At 46.2% G+C, this 24204-nt stretch overlaps 1 protein-coding gene across 2 annotated transcripts in view; it reads right to left on the minus strand.

Annotated features, from left to right (window-relative positions):
* TBCE (tubulin folding cofactor E) overlaps positions 1 to 24204 on the minus strand; it is a 517370-nt gene that overhangs the window by 191252 nt on the left and 301914 nt on the right. For both annotated transcript variants that reach the window (XR_010176094.1, XM_063917562.1), the window contains exons 10-11: positions 14604 to 14680; positions 7844 to 7939 (exon numbers count right to left, since the gene is read on the minus strand). Coding sequence is in view for 1 of the 2 variants with exons in the window: in XM_063917562.1 (XP_063773632.1) it covers positions 7844 to 7939; positions 14604 to 14680 (173 nt within the window). In the remaining variant the exon portion in view is untranslated. The remainder of the gene's footprint in view (positions 1 to 7843; positions 7940 to 14603; positions 14681 to 24204) is intronic.

Consider the following 24204-nt stretch of genomic DNA (forward strand, 5'->3'; position numbering starts at 1 on the left):
GTGTTACCAGAACGTCCACATCTATTGCCTGAGGGTCTCTTGACCTGGCGCAATACCTGTCCCGTTTTTTTTTTTTTTTTTTTTCAGACGGGACGCCATCATGTCCACCTTTGGTATTTCCCAACGGTTTACAATCATGTGGAAAAAACTTCTCAATGAAGTTTCCACTCTCCCGGGTGGAGGTCGTGCTGAGGAAGTCTGCTTCCCAGTTTCCATTCCCGGGATGAAAAACTGCTGACAGTGTTATCACATGATTTTCCGCCCAGCGAAAAGTCCTTGCAGTTTCTGCCATTGCCCTCCTGCTTCTTGTGTCGCCCTGTCTGTTTACGTGGGCGACTGCCGTGATGTTTTTTCCCACTGGATCAATACCGGCTGACCTTGAAGCAGAGGTCTTGCTAAGCTTAGAGCATTATAAATTTACCCTTAGCTCCAGTATATTTATGTGGAGAAAAGTCTCCATACTTGATCACACTCCCTGGAAATTTTTCCCTTGTGTGACTGCTCCCCAGCCTCTCAGGCTGGGCTCCGTGGTTACCAGCATCCAATCCTGAATGCCGAATCTGCGGCCCTCTAGAAGATGAGCACTCTATAACCACCACAGGAGAGACACCCTTGTCCTTGGATATTGGGTTATCCGCTGATGCATCTGAAGATGCGATCCGGACCATTTGTCCAGCAGATCCCACTGAAAAGTTCTTACGTGAAATCTGCCGAATGGAATTGCTTCGTAGGAAGCCACCATTTTTACCAGGACCCTTGTGCAATGATGCACTGTTTTTAGGAGGTTCCTGACTTGCTCGGATAACTCCCTGGCTTTCTCTTCCGGGAGAAACACCTTTTTCTGGACTGTGTCCAGAATCATCCCTAGGCACAGCAGACGTGTCGTCGGGATCAGCTGCGATTTTGGAATATTTAGAATCCACCCGTGCTGATTGTAGCAGTATCCGAGATAGTGCTACTCCGACCTCCAACTGTTCCCTGGACTATGCCCCTATCAGGAGATCGTCCAAGTAAGGGATAATTAAGACGCCTTTTCTTCGAAGAAGAATCATCAATTCGGCCATTACCTTGGTAAAGACCCCGGGGTGCCGTGGACAATCCAAACGGCAGCGTCTGAAACTGATAGTGACAGTTCTGCACCACGAACCTGAGGTACCCTTAGTGAGAAGGGCAAATTTGGGACATAGAGGTAAGCATCCCTGATGTCCCGGGACACTATATAGTCCCCTTCTTCCTGGTTCGTTATCACTGCTCTGAGTGACTTCATCTTAATTTGAACCTTTGTAAGTGTTCAAAAAAAATTTTTTAGAATAAGTCTCACCTAGCCTTCTGGCTTCAGTACCACAATATAGTGTGGAATAATACCCCTTTTCTGTAGTAGGAGGGGTAATTTAATTATCACCTGCTGGGAATACAGCTTGTGAATTTTTTCCCATACTACCTCCTTGTCGGAGGGAGACTTGGTAAAGCAGACTGCAGGAGCCTGCGAAGGGGAAACGTCTCGACATTCCCATCTGTACCCCCGGGATACTACTTGTAGGATCCAGGGGTCCTGTACGGTCTCAGCGCCATGCTGAGAACTTGTCAGACGCGGTGGAACGCTTCTGTTCCTGGGAATGGGCTGCCTGCTGCAGTCTTCTTCCCTTTCCTCTATCCCTGGGCAGATATGATCTTATAGGGACGAGAGGACTGAGGCTGAAAAGACGGTGTCTTTTTCTGCAGAGATGTGACTTAGGGTAAAAAACGGTGGATTTTCCAGCAGTTGCCGTGACCACCAGGTCCGATGGACCGACCCCAAACAAGTCCTCTTCCTTTATACGGCCATACTGTGCCGTTTGGAATCTGCATCACCTGACCACTGTCGTGTCCATAACATCTTCTGGCAGTTATGGACATCGCGTTTATTCATGATGCCAGAGTGCAAATATCCCTCTGTGCATCTCGCATATATAGAAATGCTCTATAGTCAATAAAATACTGTCCCTGTCAAGGGTATCAATATTTTCAGTCAGGGAATCCGACCAAGCCACCCTAGCTCTGCACATCCAGGCTGAGGCGATCGCTGGCCGCAGTATAACACCAGTATGTGTGTATATACTTTTTATTATATTTTCCAGCCTTGTCAGCTGGTCCTTGAGGACGGCCCTATCTATAGACGGTACCGCCACTTGTTTTGATAAGCGTGTGAGCGCCTTATCCACCTTAAGGGGTGTTTCCCAACGCGCCCTAACTTCTGGCGGGAAAGGGTATACCGCCCATAATTTTCTATCGGGGGGAACCCACGCATCATCACACACTTTATTTAATTTATCTGATTCAGGAAAAACTATGGTAGTTTTTTCACATCCCACATAATACCCTCTTTTGTGGTACTTGTAGTATCAGAAATACGTAACACCTCCTTCATTGCCTTTAACGTGTGGCCCTAATAAGGAATACGTTTGTTTATTCACCGTCGACACTGGATTCAGTGTCCCTGTCTGTGTCTGTGTCGACCGACTAAAGTAAACGGGCGTTTTAAAACCCTTGACGATGTTTTTGAGACGTCTGGACCGTACTAATTGTTTGTCGGCCGTCTCATGTCGTCAACCGACTTTGCAGCGTGTTGACATTATCACGTAATTTCCTAAATAAGCCATCCATTCCGGTGTCGACTCCCTAGAGAGTGACATCACCATTACAGGCAATTGCTCCGCCTCCTCACCAACATCGTCCTCCTACCTGTCGACACACACGTACCGACACACAGCACACACACAGGGAATGCTCTGATAGAGGACAGGACCCACTAGCCCTTTGGAGAGACAGAGGGAGAGTTTGCCAGCACACACCAAAAACGATATAATTATATAGGGACAACCTTATATAAGTGTTTTCCCTTATAGCATCTTAATATATATATAAGCATATCGCCAAATTAGTGCCCCCCCTCTCTGTTTTAACCCTGTTTCTGTAGTGCAGTGCAGGGGAGAGCCTGGGAGCCTTCCCTCCAGCCTTTCTGTGAGGGAAAATGGCGCTGTGTGCTGAGGAGATAGGCCCCGCCCCTTTTTCGGCGGCCTCGTCTCCCGCTCTTAACGGATTCTGGCAGGGGTTAAATATCTCCATATAGCCTCCGGAGGCTATATGTGAGGTATTTTTAGCCAAAATAGATATTCATTTGCCTCCCAGGGCGCCCCCCTCCCAGCGCCCTGCACCCTCAGTGACTGCCGTGTGAAGTGTGCTGAGAGGAAAATGGCGCACAGCTGCAGTGCTGTGCGCTACCTTTAGAAGACTGAGGAGTCTTCTGCCGCCGATTCTGGACCTCTTCTTACTTCAGCATCTGCAAGGGGGCCGGCGGCAAGGCTCCGGTGACCATCCAGGCTGTACCTGTGATCGTCCCTCTGGAGCTGATGTCCAGTAGCCAAGAAGCCAATCCATCCTGCACGCAGGTGAGTTCACTTCTTCTCCCCTAAGTCCCTCGTTGCAGTGATCCTGTTGCCAGCAGGACTCACTGTAAAATAAAAAACCTAAGCTAAACTTTCCTAAGCAGCTCTTTAGGAGAGCCACCTAGATTGCACCCTTCTCGGCCGGGCACAAAAATCTAACTGGCTTGGAGGAGGGTCATAGGGGGAGGAGCCAGTGCACACCACCTGATCCTAAAGCTTTGCTTTTTGTGCCCTGTCTCCTGCGGAGCCGCTATTCCCCATGGTCCTTTCAGGAACCCCAGCATCCACTAGGACGATAGAGAAATGCATTTACTCACACACAAGGCCATTAACTAAAGTACGCCAACATACATCCCTTCACTTATCTCAAAATATCTCCCAACCAAACCTCTTCGCTGTTCACAAGATCTACGTCTTTCATCCACACCAATTATTTGCTCTAATTCACAATTGCAGGACTTTTCTTTAGGCTGCACCCACTCTCTGGAATGCCCGCCTAAGCACAATTAGGCTCTCCTCTAGTCTCCAAACCGCCAAACGTTCCCTGAAAACTCACCTTTTTAGGCAAGCTTATCAAATTCTGGAACTGCCTACATAACCTTCATAAACTTTCCTATCCAATTACTTCTCCACTATAGAGTCCACTCATATCCTGACATATTTTCTTGTTCTTCACTTTTTTATCGTCCTGACCCCAGGCCAACATTGCTGTGTGACCATATCATACAGACCACCAAGAACGTTTGTAATCTGGTGGACATTTATGCAATAGATAACACTTACCCTTGTGTATCAATGCCTACTGCCCTATAGATTGTAAGCTTGCGAAAGCAGGGCTTTCCTACCCATCTATATATATGTAGTGAAGAATCGTGCATGTTAAGGTTACAGAGAAGTAAAATAGTAAGTAGGGAGTGTACCCAAATCACAAATAAAAAAAGCTGTTGTCCACATATAAAGGTATCTTTAACAAATTTTCATGATTCCATAGGTATGGAATTCAGGATGATAAAGCGATGGTAAAAATGAGAAACTTTCTTGTAAAATTCATTGGAAACAGTAAAATATAAAACAAATGTAATCTAAAACAAGACTAAAAAGAACAAGTCCACAGTCCTTTTGTGAGAGGCAAGTCTGGTGGAACAACAACAACCCACGTTCGGGTGAAAGAGTCCGGACCCAACAACCCCGTGGATGGTGAAACAATACCTCAAAATCCATTAAATGGACCTGTAGTAATTTCCGCTCTGTTTCTAGCTTCCTCCCACAAACATCTTTCGATCTAAAGAGATCTTTTTTATGGTGGAAAGAGTGGTGTGCCACACACACAAATAAACCTTTATGATTCTGGTTTATACATATTTTATGTACCCCCTTCAGTTATTTTCAGTTTTATTTATCTAGTAGTTGTTCCATCATCATTTATAACCAGTTGCAGACTCCTAACCCCATTTGTAGTAATCACCAAGAGCATCGGGTGTTTGTTTGTGCTCCCTTGAGATTTTGGCATAAACTTTGGATTTTATTTTATTTTTTTGTTTCACGTCCCCACACATACACTATGACAAATGATTGAAAAATTAACCCAGAAGAAATATTCATTTGGTTTAAGTATCTTCACTGTAAATTTTATGATACATTGTGCATGTTCACATCTATATTTATTCTGCAACTGCATGTATATATAGTTGTGCCTTGGACCTATTTATCATTTTCGTTAGACACCTAGATAAATGAAAGTGTGATAATAATCTTCCCTTGTGCAAGTACCAGGTATGACACACTAACAGTAATGTGCGTGACTGTTTGTACCTGCCGAGCAAATTGCTAACTGTTGAAAAGGTGATTTATTTTTTTGCTGGTTGTTTTTATTCTTTTTACCTTATGTAGCAATTTGATATCACCAAGTCAGCTGTGTAATACACAGGGCTGGATTAAGCGCTTCATTGACCTGGGGCTGAAAATGTTCAAGGGTCTACTATGAGAAGCAAAAAGGGTGTGACCAGTGCTGTGTGGGTTTGGTCAGTGCCATGTAGACTCTGTACACTATCAGCCCCAATGTCTCCCTAAATATGTAAAAGTACAAAAACTTCATAATTTTATTCGGAAAATAGAAATACAATTTAATACTTCTGATTTGTGGCTGCCCGTGTAGCCAGCTGGTGGCTGGTCATCATCATGCTGCCAAGACGATGAGCTTATTTTTATGTGGAGGCCTGAGGCCAGGGTTGCATAAAAATCTGATTTAAAAATGTAAAAAAATAATCGATTTGATTTAGATCGATTTTTATGGATTTAAATCAGATTTTTGGGATTTAAATAGGATTTTTTAAGTAAACTATTTAATTTTAGATGTTTCCTCCTTATTTTACTAATACATGAACAATTTGAACACAGTATCAAAATAAATGCTCACTAAACAGTTGCAGCAAGAAGTATAATTAGGCTCTGAGTTTCACTCAATCAGTTGTTTGAGTCTGAGTCAAACATGTACATGTCTTTGTCCACGTCCTCACGTTTGTCCTCAACAGAAAAGGCTCTGTAGCATGCAACCAGTTTAGCTGCTTTTCTATTTCCCAGTCTGTTGCTTGTTGTAAAAATCCTTTCAATTCCCGCACTTGATGAAACTGTCAGCGAACATCTGCTGCAGAAGATTTACTACAGAAGTGTCTAACTGAAGTTGAGCTGCGTAGGACACCCACCAGGCTAGAGGAGATATTTGGTGTCAAGTATCCACTTCAAACATGCATGGTGCAAATGATTTCATGGATGCACAAAAGTTGATGATGGCTGGCATAATTTTACGATTATTGACATGAGCAAACTCAATAGCAGTCTCAATTTCAGCAGGACTAAGCTTTTTTTCCCCTGTACCTAGGATCAAGTAGATTAGCCAGCAAGTGGGCATATGTGAGTTCAATTTTAGCTCTTGCCTTTGCCATCTTTATTACATTGCTGTGGTGTCCAATCTCTTCAAGATCATCTAACAGCTTCTTCCACACTTGTACGACCTCACTGATTGTGCAGTTGCGTCTTTGTGCACGATCCAGGGCTACAGCTACAGGTTTCAGTTGAACCAAATAATCTTCAGCACTCCGCTTAATATTTGTTTATTTATTAACTGTTTCTTATACAGCACAGCAAATTCATTTGCGCTTTACAAATGGAGACCAAAGTAATTAACTTTTTTAATAATGTCTTGTGGGATATCATCTTTTTTTTCATCACATACTCTAACAAGAATGGGCCAGTTTTTCAGAAAGGACTCCAGTCTGCCATGGTATTCCAGCGTTGTAGTTTTTTAAACGTTTTGATTTAAATCATGATTTAATAATTTGATTTCAATTATGGATTTAATCATTTGATTTAAATCGTGCAACCCTGCCTGAGGCTGTAGCTCCATTTGCCACATTGTACTGAAAAAAGTAATCTGGTGATATGTATACAACTGCGCACTGTAGGCTGCCCAGCGATGCAGATACCAAAAAAAGTGTCCCTCCAAATCGGTCGTTTTCCCGGCTAATGTGAAAGGGAATTTTATAGATACGTTTTGTGAATTAGTGAAAGGGGATTTAAGAGATATCAAACCCACAGGGATCAAATCTTATTTAACTTTTAAGGAAAGGGCGGCACTAAAAGAATCCGGAGATAACCATCAAACCCGCCGACAAAGGCGGGGGAGTGGTGGTAATGAATACAGAATGGTACATTAAAGAGGTGGAGGAACATGTAGGGGACAAAAATACTTATCTTAAATCATTACAGAATTACAGAACCTTATTGGAAAATATGAGGCTTTAGGGGTCTTGGAAGAAAGGGAAATTAAATTCCTTTTAAATCCTAATCCAACTGCACCAGCACTTTGAAAAAGACCAAGAGCATTGGGTCGAAACGCTTTGGCTATTTGGGACCCCCCAGTTCCTGTGGAAGGTTGGATCGCTGTTCGTATACCAGAGTGCTACTCTAGATTGCCTACTCGGGTGGACTGTTTGGTGATTATTTCCATACTCCTGTTGAGAACTGTTTTGCACCAGTTCTCAGCATTTCTGGCAATTGTTCAGTTTTCTAGCATCCTAACAGGACTCAGGGGACCCATTGTATTCATGTATTGTTTTCTGTGTGTATGTAATTAAAATTGATTTTACCACACATGATGGAATTCTGCTCTCTCCATATGTGCTGATGATACGGGATCAGAGGACTACAGAATTATGAAGACGATCTTCATATAATGAAAGGAATGTATTTGTGTGTGATTGCCATTCATTTACACTCATATTGTTTATGTGGCGCCTAGTGTAGCATTTATCTGCTTGCCATTGCCATTTGCCACATTGTTAATCTGGTCCTGGTAATACACACTTGTATTTGTAGTACCACTGTTTTCAGAAAACAAAATTATCTGCAAGAAACTATACCTTGGTAAATGTGCTATAGCATGCAGTTGGTTTCCATGAACAAGTTGATTGTTGGAAATATCCAGCAGCGTCAAAGACTGAAGACAGCTGACAGACCTACAATAAAAATGAAAACTAGGTAAAACTGTACAAACAAATCATTGCTTCAGAAATATTGTGATCAAATAACTTCAGTAAAAAGAATGTAAAGACCATTACCCCTGTATGGCAGGTGGCAGTGGGCTTTATTCCTTATTGTGACTTGAGACTGTACTTTAGCTTGATCCAACAAGAAGAGATAGCATACATAAAACACTATATAGTTTTGCTGTAAGTTTAACATGACCTACAGCAGCAGTGGATACACTATAAAAAAATATTTAGGTATTTAGTTTCTGGGGCTGCACAATTTACAAAAATAAATAAATAAGATTTTACTCACCGGTAAATCTATTTCTCGTAGTCCGTAGAGGATGCTGGGACTCCGTAAGGACCATGGGGAATAGCGGCTCCGCAGGAGACTGGGCACAACTAAAGAAAGCTTTAGGACTACCTGGTGTACACTGGCTCCTCCCACTATGACCCTCCTCCAGACCTCAGTTAGGATACTGTGCCCGGAAGAGCTGACACAATTAGGAAGGATTTTGAATCCCGGGTAAGACTCATACCAGCCACACCAATCACACCGTATAACTCGTGATACTATACCCAGTTAACAGTATGAAATATAACTGAGCCTCTCAACAGATGGCTCAACAATAACCCTTTAGTTAGGCAATAACTATATACAAGTATTGCAGACAATCCGCACTTGGGATGGGCGCCCAGCATCCACTATGGACTACGAGAAATAGATTTACCGGTGAGTAAAATCTTATTTTCTCTGACGTCCTAAGTGGATGCTGGGACTCCGTAAGGACCATGGGGATTATACCAAAGCTCCCAAACGGGCGGGAGAGTGCGGATGACTCTGCAGCACCGAATGAGCAAACTCTAGGTCCTCCTCAGCCAGGGTATCAAACTTGTAGACTCTTGCAAAAGTGTTTGAACCCGACCAAGTAACAGCTCGGCAAATTTGTAAAGCCGAGACCCCTCGGGCAGCCGCCCAAGAAGAGCCCACTTTCCTCGTGGAATGGGCTTTTACAGATTTAGGGTGCGGCAGTCCAGCCGCAGAATGTGCAAGTTGAATCGTGCTACAGATCCAGCGAGCAATAGTCTGCTTAGAAGCAGAAGCACCCAGCTTGTTGGGTGCATACAGGATAAATAGCGAGTCAGTTTTCCTGACTCCAGCCATCCTGGAAACATATATTTTTCAGGGCCCTGACTACGTCCAGTAACTTGGAATCCTCCAAGTCCCAAGTAGCCGCAGGCACCACAATAGGTTGGTTCACATGAAAAACTGATACCACCTTAGGAAGGAATTGGGAACGAGTCCTCAATTCCGCCCTATCCATATAAAAAAAATTAGATAAGGGCTTTTGCATGATAAAGCCGCTAATTCTGATACACGCCTGGCCGACGCCAAGGCCAACAGCATGACCACTTTCCACGTGAGGTATTTTAGCTCCACGGATTTAAGTGGCACAACCCAATGCGACTTCAGGAAATCCAACACCACGTTGAGATCCCACGGTGCCACTGGAAGCACAAACGGGGGCCGACTATGCAGCACTCCCTTAACAAATGTCTGAACTTCAGGCAGTGAAGTCAGTTCTATTTTGGAAGAAAATCGATAGAGCCGAAATCTGGACCTTAATGGAACCCAATTTTAGGCCCATAGTCACCCCTGACTGTAAGAAGAGCAGAAATCGACCTAGCTGAAAATGCTCCGTTGGGGCCTTCCTTGCCTCACAGCACGCAACATATTTCCGCCATATGCGGTGATAATGGTTTGCGTTCACTTCTTTCCTAGCTTTAATTAGCGTAGGGATAACTTCCTCCGGAATGCCCTTTTCCTTCAGGATCCGGCGTTCAACCGCCATGCCGTCAAACGCAGCCGCGGTACGTCTTGGAACAGACAGGCCCCCTGCTGCAGCAGGTCCTGTCTGAGCGGCAGAGGCCATGGGTCCTCTGAGATCATTTCTTGGAGTTCTGGGTACCAAGCTCTTCTTGGCCAATCCGGAACAATGAGTATAGTTCTTACTCCTCTCCTTATTATTCTCATTACCCTGGGTATGAGAGGCAGAGAAGGGAACACATACATCGACTGGTACACCCACGGTGTTACCAGAGCGTCCACAGCTATCGCCTGAGGATCCCTTGACCTGGCGCAATATCTTTTTAGCATTTTGTTGAGGCGGGACGCCATCAGGTCCACCTGTGGCCTTTCCCAACGGTGTACCATCATTTGGAAGACTTCTGGATGAAGTCCCCACTCTCCCGGGTGGAGGTCGTGTCTGCTGAGGAAGTCTGCTTCCCAGTTGTCCACTCCGGGAATGAACACTGCTGACAGTGCTAACACATGATTTTCCGCCCATCGGAGAATCCTTGTGACTTCTGCCATCGCCATCCTGCTTCTTGTGCCGCCCTGTCGGTTTACATGAGCGACCGCTGTGATGTTGTCTGACTGGATCAGCACTGGCCGGTGTTGAAGCAGGGGTCTAACCTGACTTAGGGCATTGTAAATGGCCCTTAGTTCCAGAATATTTTTGTGTAGGGAAGTCTCCTGACTTGTCCATAGTCCTTGGAAGTTTCTTCCCTGTGTGACTGCCCCCCAGCCTCGAAGGCTGGCATCCGTGGTCACCAGGACCCAGTCCTGTATGCCGAATCTGCGGCCCTCTAGAAGATGAGCACTCTGCAGCCACCACAACAGCGACACCCTGGCCCTTGGAGACAGGGTTATCCGCCGATGCATCTGAAGATGCGACCCGGACCACTTGTCCAACAGATCCCACTGGAAGATCCTTGCATGGGACCTGGCGAATGGAATTTCTTCGTAAGAAGCTACCATCTTTCCCAGGGCTCGCGTGCATTGGTGCACCGACACCTGTATTTGTATTAGGAGGTCTCGGTCTAGAGACGACAACTCCTTGGACTTCTCCTCCGGGAGAAACCCTTTTTATCCTGTTCTGTGTCCAGAACCATACCCAGGAACAGTAGACGCGTCGTAGGAACCAGCTGCGACTTTGGAATATTCAGAATCCAGCCGTGCTGTTGTAGCACTTCCCGAGATAGTGCTACTCCGACGAACAACTGCTCCCTGGACCTCGCCTTTATAAGGAGATCGTCAAAGTACGGGATAATTATTTCGGCCATTACCTTGGTAAATACCCTCGGTGCCGGGGACAGACCAACGGCAACGTCTGGAATTGGTAATGACAATCCTGTACCACAATTTTGAGGTACTCCTGGTGAGGAGGGTAAATAGGGACATGCAGATAAGCATCCTTGATGTCCAGTGATACCATGAAATTCTCCAGGCTTGCAATAATCGCCCTGAGCGATTCCATTTTGAACTTGAACCTTCGTATATAAGTGTTCAAGGATTTCAATTTTAGAATGGGTCTCACCGAACCGTCTGGTTTCGGTACCACAAACATTTTGGAATAGTAACCCCGGCCTTGTTGAAGGAGGGGTACCTTGATTTCACCTGCTGGAAGTACAGCTTGTGAATTGCCGCCAGTACTACCTCCCTTTCTCCGAGGGCAGCAGGCAAGGCTGAGGTGAGGTAACGGCGAGGGGGAGTCGCCTCGAACTCCAGATTGTATCCCTGTGATACTACTTGCAGAACCTAGGGATCCACCTGTGGGCAAGCCCACTGGTCCCTGAAGTTCCCGAGACGCGCCCCCACCGCACCTGTCTCCACCTGTGGAGCCCCAGCGTCATGCGGTGGACTCAGAGGAAGCGGGGGAAGATTTTTGATCCTGGGAACTGGCTGTCTGGTGCAGCTTTTTCCTTCTTCCCTTGTCTCTGTGCAGAAAGGAAGCGCCTTTGACCCGCTTGCTTTTCTGAAGCCGAAAGGACTGTACCTGAAAATACGGTGCTTTCTTAGGCTGTGAGGAAACCTGAGGTAAAAAATTTTCTTCACAGCTGTTGCTGTGGATACAAGGTCCCAGAGACCATCCCCAAACAATTCCTCACCCTTATAAGGCAGAATCTCCATGTGCCTTTTAAAGGCAGCATCACCTGTCCACTGCCGGGTCTCTAATACCCTCCTGGCAGAAAGGACATTGCATTAATTCTGGATGCCAGCCGGCAAATATCCCTCTGTGCATCCCTCATATATAAGACGACGTCTTTAATATGCTCTATGTTAGCAAAATATTATCCCTGTCTAGGGTATTAATATTATCTGACAGGGTATCAGACCACGCTGCAGCAGCACTATTTATGCTGAGGCAATTGCAGGTCTCAGTATAGTACCTGAGTGTGTATATACAGACTTCAGGATAGCCTCCTGCTTTTTATCAGCAGGCTCCTTCAAAGTGGCCGTATCCCAAGACGGCAGTGCCACCTTTTTTGACAAACGTGTGAGCGCCTTATCCACCCTAGGGGATATCTCCCAACGTGACCTATCCTCTGGCGGGAAAGGGTACGCCAGCAGTAACTTTTTAGAAATTACCATTATCTTATCGGGGGAACCCACGCTCTTTACACACTTCATTCACTCATCTGATGGGGGAACAAAACACTGGCTGCTTTTTCTCCCCAAACATAAAACCCCTTTTATGTGGTACTCGGGTTCATGTCAGAAATGTGTAACACATTTTTCATTGCCGAGATCATGCAACGGATGTTCCTAGTGGATTGTGTATATGTCTCAACCTCGTCGACACTGGAGTCAGACTCCGTGTCGACATCTGTGTCTGCCATCTGAGGTAACGGGCGTTTTTTGAGCCCCTGATGGCCTTTGAGACGCCTGGGCAGGCGCGGGCTGAGAAGCCGGCTGTCCCACAGCTGTTTCGTCATCCAGCCTTTTATGTAAGGAGTTGACATTGTCGGTTAATACCTTCCACCTATCCATTCACTCTGGTGTCGGCCCCACAGGGGGCGACATCCCATTTATCGGCCTCTGCTCCGCCTCCACGTAACCTTCCTCATCCCACATGTCGACACAGCCGTACCGACACACCGCACACACACAGGGAATGCTCTGACTGAGGACAGGACCCCACAAAGTCCTTTGGGGAGACAGAGAGAGAGTATGCCAGCACACACCAGAGCGCTATATAATGCAGGGATTAACACTATAACTGAGTGATTTTTTCCCCCAATAGCTGCTTGTATACACATATTGCGCCTAAATTTAGTGCCCCCCCTCTCTTTTTAACCCTTTGAGCCTGAAAACTACAGGGGAGAGCCTGGGGAGCTGTCTTGCAGCTGCACTGTGAAGAAAAAATGGCGCCAGTGTGCTGAGGGAGATAGCCCCACCCCTTTTTCGGCTGACTTTTCTCCCGCTTTTTTCATGGATTCTGGCAGGGGTAATTTATCACATATATAGCCCTGGGACTATATATTGTGATGAATTGCCAGCCAAGGTGTATTATATTGCCCTCAGGGCGCCCCCCCCAGCGCCCTGCACCCATCAGTGACCGGAGTGTGAGGTGTGCATGAGGAGCAATGGCGCACAGCTGCAGTGCTGTGCGCTACCTTGTTGAAGACAGAAGTCTTCTGCCGCCGATTTTCCGGAACACTTCTTGCTTCTGGCTCTGTAAGGGGGCCGGCGGCGCGGCTCCGGGACCGAACATCGAGGTCGGGTCCTGTGGTCGATCCCTCTGGAGCTAATGGTGTCCAGTAGCCTAAGAAGCCCAAGCTACCACCAGTTAGGTAGGTTCGCTTCTTCTCCCCTTAGTCCCTCGCTGCAGTGAGTCTGTTGCCAGCAGATCTCACTGTTAAATAAAAAACCTAAAATATACTTTCTTTCTAGGAGCTCAGGAGAGCCCCTAGTGTGCATCCAGCTCAGCCGGGCACAAGATTCTAACTGAGGTCTGGAGGAGGGTCATAGTGGGAGGAGCCAGTGCACACCAGGTAGTCCTAAAGCTTTCTTTAGTTGTGCCCAGTCTCCTGCGGAGCCGCTATTCCCCATGGTCCTTACGGAGTCCCAGCATCCACTTAGGACGTCAGAGAAAAGTTTTTGACAATTGTTAAAGTGTGTTATTATTTATTTTTGCGCATTTGTGACAATAAAAATTCATAAAATAAAATGTTATTAATTCCTATATGCTAGCAAAAGTAAACCCAAAACCCAATAGCAAATGTTCATGGGCAACTGAAAGATAATTAAGTTATTCCAAATTAAAGAGACATCACCAAATCATAAAAATATTAACAGTCATGTAGGGGGTTACCGGGGTAATGTCAGCAAGTGATTAAAAATAAACTGGAACTAGAACTCATACATCTCTAACCCTCGTACATTATTGCTCATTAATAGCTTTTTACCTAAACTCTGTAGCTCAGTCAGCATTTCACATTGAATCCTATTTTTTTTTAAATTCAAATGTTTTTACTGCAATTTTTTAAATTAACTTATTTAGAATATGTGGTTACTGGATATTAATTAGAAGCACTTTCCGAAACTCAGTAAATAATGTAAGTTTGGCACCATCACATTATAGTAAAAGTGACATTACATGTAAGCGCATACAGAGAAAACAAATGCATTAAACAGGATTTACCAAAATATACCCTGCTAAATGCAGGAAACTAGCACCATGTAAATTAAAATCTGTAACACACATTTTTCAATAACTGCTCTCAATACAATGTCCTGTGAAAGCAGCAGATTGCTCCATGCTAGAAAACTCAACCATATAAAGTACATATACCGTAATAACTTTACCTTTCTAGAACAGTGATATCATTTGAAGCAAGGTAAAGTTCTTCCAGCGCTGGCCACATAACCGTATACTGTAAAACCTTCAAGAAACAGAAAAAGGTTTCACTGCAATTGTAAGACAATATGAAGTAAGCTCATAATACATAATTACTTTGTGATTCTTGTTTTCAGCATTAATTGTTCTAAAATTGCAACAAGCAGTATACAGACAGCAAGTAGTTTTTCACAAACCTCTTGAAAATTATGGTATATATTTTTTTCTAAAATTTTCACTGTCCCGATTTAAATGTTAACTGTGTATATGCATAATATTACAGCCCAGCAAGGGCTACTATGTTTTAACCTGGGAAAGCTACTGCATTAATTGAGGAACCTCTTTTTTACTTGACACAATATGAGGAAGATCTGCCAATGCCCCATACATGGAAAACATACCTGTGATCATAGGACAATAACTAATAGGGGGCCAAATCATTTATAAGAAGGGACCCTCCTCTTCCAAATGGGTGTGCCCCTGATTTTATGGATACAGGTAGAAGGGAGATCTTCCCCACTCAAGCTCCATATTTCTATAGTGCAGGGGTTAATGCCTGGAATCACACTGATCACCAGGCCTAAATTTCCATTAAAAAAAAAAACTTGTGGGAGGTGCCAAGGGCATCCAAAACAGCAGCCTAATGAGAATGGTGTGATCCCAAAACACCCATCAAAAAGTAACTTAGAAAATTAATTGAATCTCAAGTGCTAGAATGGATGTTAATACCACAAATGATGGTATGAAGTGGCATATATAAAAAAAAACCTGTGAATTGACAGTCCCTTACTCTCTGTAGTGGACAACAATATGTGATACGTCTGTCCAATAAGGTATCGCTAGGTCGACCACTTTGGTCGACAGTCATTAGGTTGACCACTATTGGTCGACATGCATTAGGTCAACGTGTACTAGGTCAACGGTCAAAATTAGTTTTTAACAATTTATTTCCTTTTTTCCCCCCTTTTTCATACTTTACGATCCATGTGGGCTACGATTGGAAATGGTAACCTTGCCCGAAGCATGGCAAGGGAAGCGAGCCATGTGAGGGGACGCAGTGCACTAATTGGGGTTCACGGTCACTCTACGAAGAAAATTACACAATTATTTTTTTTAAACCTCATGTCGACCTAATGCTTGTGTCGACCTATTTTAGCTGTCGACTTAGCATTTGTTGACCTAAGTGTGGTTGACCCTATGAACCACACCCGTCCAATAAGGTTACACAACTTGCCAATACATTTGAGTCAAAACATTTGTTCCACCCCAGCACTGGGGATTCAATATTTTTTTCCCTAAATTTATATGTATTGCTTGAAAGAGACAAGAGGAACTTAAAGTCCATACCCCCATCTTTTTTATTTTTGTAAAAAAAATAGGATTTTAATTGCCTACCGGTAAATCCTTTTCTCGTAGTCCGTGGAGGATGCTGGGGTTCCATTTAGTACCATGGGGTATAGACCGATCCCTTAGGAGCCATGGGCACTTTAAGAGTTTAATAGTGTGGGCTGGCTCCTACCTCTATGCCCCTCCTACCAGACTCAATCTAGAAACTGTGCCCGTGGAGACGGACATACTTCGAGAGAAGGAATACACAGATAGTGGTGAGACTCACACCAGCTCACACAGAATTGAAAAACCATGCTGACCAGCATGCAACATGGAGAAACCATGCCAACCAGCAAGCAACATGAAGAAATCATGCTTACCCGCATGAAACATGAAGAAACCATGCCAACCAGCATGCAACATGAAGAAACCATGTTAACCAGCATGAAACATGAAGAAACCCTGCTAACCAGCATGAAATAAGAACAGCAACAGCTGAACCAATACTTAACCAAGCAACAATGCAGGAAAATGAAGCACTGGGCAGGTGCCCAGCATCCTGTACAGACTACGAGAAAAGGATTTACCGGTAATTAAAATCCTATTTTCTCTTACGTCCTAGAGGATGCTGGGATTCCAATTAGTACCATGGGGATGTACCAAAGCTCCCAGTGCGGGAGGAAGAGTGCTGAGGCACCTGCAGAACAGATTAACCAAACTTTAGGTCCTCAGAGGGCAAAGTATGGAACTTGTAGAACTTAGCAAATGTGTCCAACCCTGACCAAGTAGCTGCTCGGCAAAGCTGTAAAGCTGAGACACCCCGAGCAGCCGCCCAAGAAGAACCCACTTTACGAGTAGAGTGGGCCTTAACAGATTTTGGACACGGCAAGCCTGCCGTAGAATAAGCAGGCTGGAAAGGACAAACAGAGTGTTCGACTTCCTGTGACGAGAAGTTCTCTTCACATATATTTTCAAAGCCCTCACAACATCCAAGGACTTTGAGTAATCGAGATGTCAGTAGCTACTAGCACAATAGGTCGGTTGATATGAAAAGCCGACACAACCTTTGGAAGAAATCACTGACGCGTTCTGAGCTCAGCTCTATCCTCATGAAAAATCAAGTAAGGGCTCTTGTGCGACAATTCCCCCTGTAACAGCCTTCCAAGTAAGAAACTTTACGTCCCCCTCCTGCAAAAGGTTCGAACCAATCCGATTTCAGGGACTGCAACACCACACTAAGATCCCAAGGTGCCGTAGGAGGCACAAAGGGTGGTTGGATGTGCAGAACTCCTTTCAAGAATGCCTGAACCTCAGGGAGGGCAGCCATTTGTTTCTGGAAGAAAATGGACAAGGCCGAAATCTGGACTTTTATGGAGCCCAAGCGTAGGTTCACATCCATACCTTCTTACAGAAAGAGGAGAAAACGTCCCATATGAAACTCCACCGTAGGAAACTTCTTGGATTCATACCAAGACACATACTTTTTACCAAACCCGATGGTAATGTTTTGACATTAACTCCCTTCCTAGCCTGTAGGAATTACCTTTTTCGGAATGCCTTTCCGAGCTAAGATCTGGCGTGCAACCTCCATGCCATCAAACGTAGCCGCGGTAAGTCTTGCTAAGTGAACGGCCCCTGTTGAAGAAGGTCCTCGCGAAGAGGAAGAGGCCTCGGATCCTCCAAGAGTAATCCCAGAAGATCCGCGTACCAAGCCCTTCTTGGCCAGTCCGGAGCAAAGAGGATCGCCTAAACTCTTGTTCTTTTTAGTAGTTTGAAAATACTTGGGATGAGTGGAAGTGGAGGGAACACATACACTGACTGGGACACCCACGGGGTTACCAGGGCGTCCACCGCCACTGCCTGTGGGTCTCTTGACCTGGAACAGTACCTCCGAAGCTTCTTTTTGAGGTGAGAGGCCATCATGTCTATCTGAGGTACACCCCATCGGCTTGTTACCTCTGCGAATACCTACGGATAGAGGCCCCAATCTCCTGGATAGAGATCGCGTCTGCTGAGGAAGTCTGCTTCCCAGGTGTCCACTACCGGAATGAAGACTGCCGACAGCGACAGCGCGTGTCTTTCTGCCCAGAGGAGGATTCTTGTTACCTCTGACATTGCAGCTCTGCTCTTCGTTCCGCCTTGTGTGTTTATGTAGGGCAACGCCCTGACGTTGCCCGACTGAACTTGAATGGCTTGATCTTTCAGAGGATGTGCCGCTTATAGAAGGCCATTGTACATGGCCCGTAGTTCCAGAATGTTTACCAGAAGGAGAGCTTCCTGACTTGACCACTTTCCTTGGAAGTCCTCCCCTTGGGTGGCTGCTCCCCAACCTCTGAGACTTGCATCCGTGGTTAGAAGAATCCAATTCTCAATCCCAAACCTGCGGCCCTCGAGTAGGTAAGAAGTTTGCAGCCACCAGAGGAGTGAATTTCTGGCTTTCGGTGACAGGCGTATTCGCTGGTGCATGTGAAGATGTGAACACGACCATTTGTCCAGGAGAGCCATTTGGAAGAACCGTATGTGGAATCTTCCATACTGTAAAGCCTCGTAGGAGGCTACCATCTTCCCCAGAAGGCGAATGCACTGACGAACCGATACCTGGGCTGGCTTCAGGACATCCCAGACCATTGATTGGATCACCGACGCTTTCTGTCGGCTCCAAACGTGACTTTGGAAGGTTCAGGATCTACCCAAGATCCTGGAATAGGAGAGTAGAGAGAGCAATACTCTGTAACAGCCTCTCCTTGGAAGATGCTTTTAGCAGCAGATCGTCCAGATATGGAATTATGTTCACTCCCTGTCTGCGGAGGAGTAGCATTCATCTCTGCCATGACCTAAGGGAATACCTTCGGTGCTGTGGAGAGGCCAAATGCCAGTGCCTGGAACTGATGGTGACAGTCCAGCAGCTCAAATCTTAGATAAGCCTGATGAGGCGGACAGATCGGAATGTGAAGATACGCATCCTTGATATTCAGGGATACTAGGAGTTTCCCCTCCACCAGACCTGAGATCACCGCTCTCAGAGACTCCATCTTGAATTTGAATTCCCTCAAGTAGGGTTCAATGTTTTTAGGTCTAATATTGGCCTTACCGAACCATCCGGTTTCGGTACCACAAACAGGTTTGAGCAATAACCCTTGTGTTGTAGGGTGAGGTGGAACTGGAACAATGACATTTGTTTGGCAAATGTTTGAATAGCTTCCAGCAGTAGTATACTTCGTGTCCGAGAAGCTAGTAATAATCTTTGAGGTGGGAGTACTAGAAACTCCAGTCTGAAAACCTGGGCAACCTAACTGTTTCCAGGGGTCTAGGCAGGATATCGCCCAGATGTTTAACTGAAATCTCTTTAATCTCCCTCCCACCTGCCTGATCCCCAGGCAGTGAGGTCCACCGACAAACCAAAGGGTTTGAGACGGCAGAATCCGAAATCCTTCTCTGGGAACCTGGCGGTGCAGGTTTTCTGGATTTTCCCCAACGTCCTCTAATAGAAGTGGAGGAACCCTTGGAGTCATTTTTAAACCTTGCGGTTCGAAGGGATTGCAGTGTAGGTGTAGGATATAATTTCCTGGTCTGTGCAGCTGGGAAGGAAGATATGTTGACTTACCCGCAGTTGGCATGGACATTCACGTATCCAGTGTGTCCCAATAGGCCTCACCTGTGAAGGGCGGACTCGCCATACCTTTCTTGGATTCTGTATCTGCAGTCCACTGGTGTAGCCAGTCTAAATTGTCTAAACTGCCAGAGTAGTGGCCCCTGCGTGATGCAGGCCAATCTCCTTCATGGCCTCCAGCCGTGAAGCCTGTAGAATCCTGTAAGTGACATAGAAACAAGCTCCTATACATAGAATCTAAATCATCAAGTAAGGAGCCTGACCACGTAACTATAGCCCCAGAGATCTACGCAAGCGACGGTCTCTGAGCCACACCCGTAGCAGTGCACAGTATTAGAGAGTAGTCTCAATCTGCGATCATCCTTTATGGAGGTTGTACCAGGGACAGGTAACACAACCTTCTTTGACAATTTAGATACTCTTTAGGGATTCGGTTTATGGCCCTCATTCCGAGTTGTTCGCTCGCTAGCTACTTTTAGCAACATTGCACACGCTAGGCCGCCGCCCTCTGGGAGTGTATCTTAGCATAGCAGAATTGCTAACGAAAGATTAGCAATTCTGCTATTAAGTATTTCCTTGCAGTTTCTGAGTAGCTCCAGACCTACTCCTAGATTGCGATCACCTTAGTCCGTTTAGTTCCTGGTTTGACGTCACAAACACGCCCTGCGTTCGGCCAGCCACTCCCCCGTTTCTCCAGCCACTCCTGCGTTTTTACCTGGCACGCCTGCGTTTTTTAGCACACTCCCTGAAAACGGCCAGTCTCCGCCCAGAAACACCCACTTCCTATCAATCACACTACGATCAGCAGAGCGATTGAAAAGCTTTCTTCGCCCGTGAGTATACGCATGCGCAGAACTGCCGGATTTTAGCCTATTAGCAATTCTGCTAAAATTAGCAGCGAGCGAACAACTTGGAATGAGGGCCTATATATCTGGGAGTACTCAGGTTTTCTTAAATAAGGAGTTTAACGCTCTAAATAGTGGGAAGGCATTTATTATTTACATATATACATACACACACACACATATATATATATATATATATATAAATAAATATTCCTCATCCCTATTAGCCTCAAACTATATGTTGCACCCCTCATATGTCAGTTGCATTACGTAGTTGGGGTGAGAGGCACAGCTGTGGGATTTGATTCCCCAGACTTCTCAAAACTGTGGCTTCTTCCCAGCATGGGACATATTTGAAGAAATATATGTAAAAGTACACCTTATGGAGGCCACCCTAGGGGGATCTGCCACCGAAGCCTGAGAATTTGTACAGTTATGAGCATGGTATAGACTCCCCAGGAGAAGATATACATTCTTCATTACAGGACAAAGTCCCCCAAATATGGTACAGTGGGTTACACAAACACACACGAAAACGTCAGTACAATATCCCCCGCAGAATACCTTCAGAAAGTCACAGAGTACAAGGAGCCAGCCACACCGCACCCTTATAGGCTATTATAGTAAAAAAAAAACTCTGACTAGCTGAACCTTAACAGGGTAGCTAGTATCGAACACGTATCTATAACACAGTGTTACTTATGTGGAGGGCAGCACTCCCTGCCAGCGTCTCTGTTGATGAACTGCAGGGAGAAAATGGCGCTGGTGAGTGCTGGATCCGCTCTGAGGAGAAGTCCCGCCCCCTGTAATGAGGCGTCTTCCCGCAGTTATTAAATTATATTGGCCTGAGGTATTTTTCCACTAACAGCGGGATTAGCCCGTTAGCAGTGTTGACCAGTGTAGGGTGATAGCGCTGGCCCAGCACGCCCCTCACAGCGCCGTACACAGTGTGCTGCTGAGTCTTCCGGAGAGCAGCCTGTCAGAGCTGCGCTCCCACCCTTGTGCCGCCATTCCACCGGCGAACCCGCTCTCTGGGCCGCCGGCGCTGTACTCACCACTCTTCTTACTTTTGGCTCTGTTAGGGGGTGGCGGCCGTGCAGCAGGAGTGAGCGGTCGCCTTGTGGCCTTGCGATCAACACCCTCAGGAGCTCAGTGTTCTGTCAGCGGAGATAGAGAACCATTAACTTAAAGAGTGGGTTCCTACTCCCTCCCCCTAAGTCCCACGAAGCAGGTAGGCTGTTGCCAGCAGCCTGCCTGTACTTAACTAAACTCAAAAAATAATAAAACTAGAAAAACTCCTAAGAGCTCCCCTAGCTGTGACCGGCTCCTCCGGGCACATTTTCTAAACTGAGTCTAGTAGGAGGGGCATAGAGGGAGGAGCCAGCCCACACTATTAAACTCTTAAAGTGCCCATGGCTCCCAAGGGACCCGTCTATACCCCATGGTACTAAACGGAATCCCAGCATCCTCTAGGACATAAGAGAAAATATGTTTCACATTACAGTGCCACCCGTGTGTACTACCCGCTGGCTGCTGTAGTGTCATCAACAGTCAGTAGGCAAGGTAAGTTACTTTTAGTGATTACCCCCCAAACCCACAGTGGATGAATCCCACGAATCCGCAGTTTTACTGTAGAAGAGGATGATGAGTGTGACTTGTCCTCTGCTATGAAGATGTTAAGCAAGACAAATCTATGCGAATTTGGTCTTAGCTATTTACTATTTAAATATAACTAGACTTTTACTGATTTTGCAAGTACTTCCGGCTCAGCAAGTAATCGTTCTCGCAGTGGCAGTGAGTAGTCAGGCTCAAGGGGACAGGGGAACAGATCAGTGCCTGTGAGGGTGGATTTGTGCGCTTTGTGTGTTTCAGAGGAGGCTACCTGGGGGGTCAGGGTCTATGTGTGGAAGGGACAGCTATGTGAGGGGGGGGGGGGGGGGTCTGTGTAAGAGTAGTGTGCTGTGCATATTAGAGAGGATCTGAATAAAAGAGTAGAGAACGAAGGGGGGTCTAAGTGTGGAAGGGACAGCTATGTGACGGGGGGGGGGGGGGGGGATCTGTGTAAGGGTAGTGAGCTTTGCATGTTGGAGAGGAGCTGAATGAAGGAGGGGGAGGGCGAGGGGGGGGTCTGTGTGTGGAAGGGACAGCTATGTGAGGGGGGGATCTGTGTAAGAGTAGCGTGCTGTGCATGCTGGAGAGGAGCTGAATAAAAGAGGAGTGAGCGAGTGTGGGGTCTGTGTGCAGAAGGGACAGCTATGTGAGGGGAGATCTGTGTAAGAGTAGCATTCTGTGCATGTTGGAGAGGAGCTGAACAAAAGAGGAGAGAGCGAGGGGGGGGGGGGTGGTCTGTGTGCGGAAGGGACAGCTATGTGAGGGGGGGGATCTGTGTAAGAGTAGCGTGCTGTGCATATTAGAGAGGAGCTGAATAAAAGAGGAGAGAACAAAGGGGGGTCTAAGTGCGGAAGGGACAGCTATGTGAGGGGGGGGGAATCTGTGTAAGGGTAGTGAGCCTTGCATGTTGGAGAGGAGCTGAATGAAGGGGGGAGAGCGCGAGGGGGGTTCTGTGTGTGGAAGGGACAGCTATGTGAGGGGGGGATCTGTGTAAGAGTAGCGTGCTGTGCATATTAGAGAGGAGCTGAATAAAAGAGGAGAGAACAAAGGGGGGTCTAAGTGCGGAAGGGACAGCTATGTGAGGGGGGGGGGGAATCTGTGTAAGGGTAGTGAGCCTTGCATGTTGGAGAGGAGCTGAATGAAGGGGGGTGAGCGCGAGGGGGGTTCTGTGTGTGGAAGGGACAGCTTTGTGAGGGGGGGATCTGTGTAAGAGTAGCGTGCTGTGCATGCTGGAGAGGAGCTGAATAAAAGAGTGAGCGAGGGGGGTTCTGTGTGCAGAAGGGAAAGCTATGTGAGGGGGTGACCTGTGTAAGAGTAGCGTGCTGTGCATGTTGGAGAGGAGCTGAATAAATAAGATTTTACTCACCGGTAAATCTATTTCTCGTAGTCCGTAGTGGATGCTGGGACTCCGTAAGGACCATGGGGAATAGCGGCTCCGCAGGAGACTGGGCACAACTAAAGAAAGCTTTAGGACTACCTGGTGTGCACTGGCTCCTCCCACTATGACTCTCCTCCAGACCTCAGTTAGGATACTGTGCCCGGAAGAGCTGACACAATAAGGAAGGATTTTGAATCCCGGGTAAGACTCATACCAGCCACACCAATCACACCGTATAACTCGTGATACTATACCCAGTTAACAGTATGAAATATAACTGAGCCTCTCAACAGATGGCTCAACAATAACCCTTTAGTTAGGCAATAACTATAAACAAGTATTGCAGACAATCCGCACTTGGGATGGGCGCCCAGCATCCACTACGGACTACGAGAAATAGATTTACCGGTGAGTAAAATCTTATTTTCTCTGACGTCCTAAGTGGATGCTGGGACTCCGTAAGGACCATGGGGATTATACCAAAGCTCCCAAACGGGCGGGAGAGTGCGGATGACTCTGCAGCACCGAATGAGCAAACTCTAGGTCCTCCTCAGCCAGGGTATCAAACTTGTAGACTCTTGCAAAAATGTTCGAACCCGACCAAGTAACAGCTCGGCAAAGTTGTAAAGCCGAGACTCCTCGGGCAGCCGCCCAAGAAGAGCCCACTTTCCTCATGGAATGGGCTTTTACAGATTTAGGGTGCGGCAGTCCAGCCGCAGAATGTGCAAGTTGAATCGTGCTACAGATCCAGCGAGCAATAGTCTGCTTAGAAGCAGGAGCACCCAGCTTGTTGGGTG

The sequence above is a fragment of the Pseudophryne corroboree genome, chromosome 4, assembly GCF_028390025.1.
Source record: "Pseudophryne corroboree isolate aPseCor3 chromosome 4, aPseCor3.hap2, whole genome shotgun sequence".
Classification (NCBI taxonomy): domain Eukaryota; kingdom Metazoa; phylum Chordata; class Amphibia; order Anura; family Myobatrachidae; genus Pseudophryne; species Pseudophryne corroboree.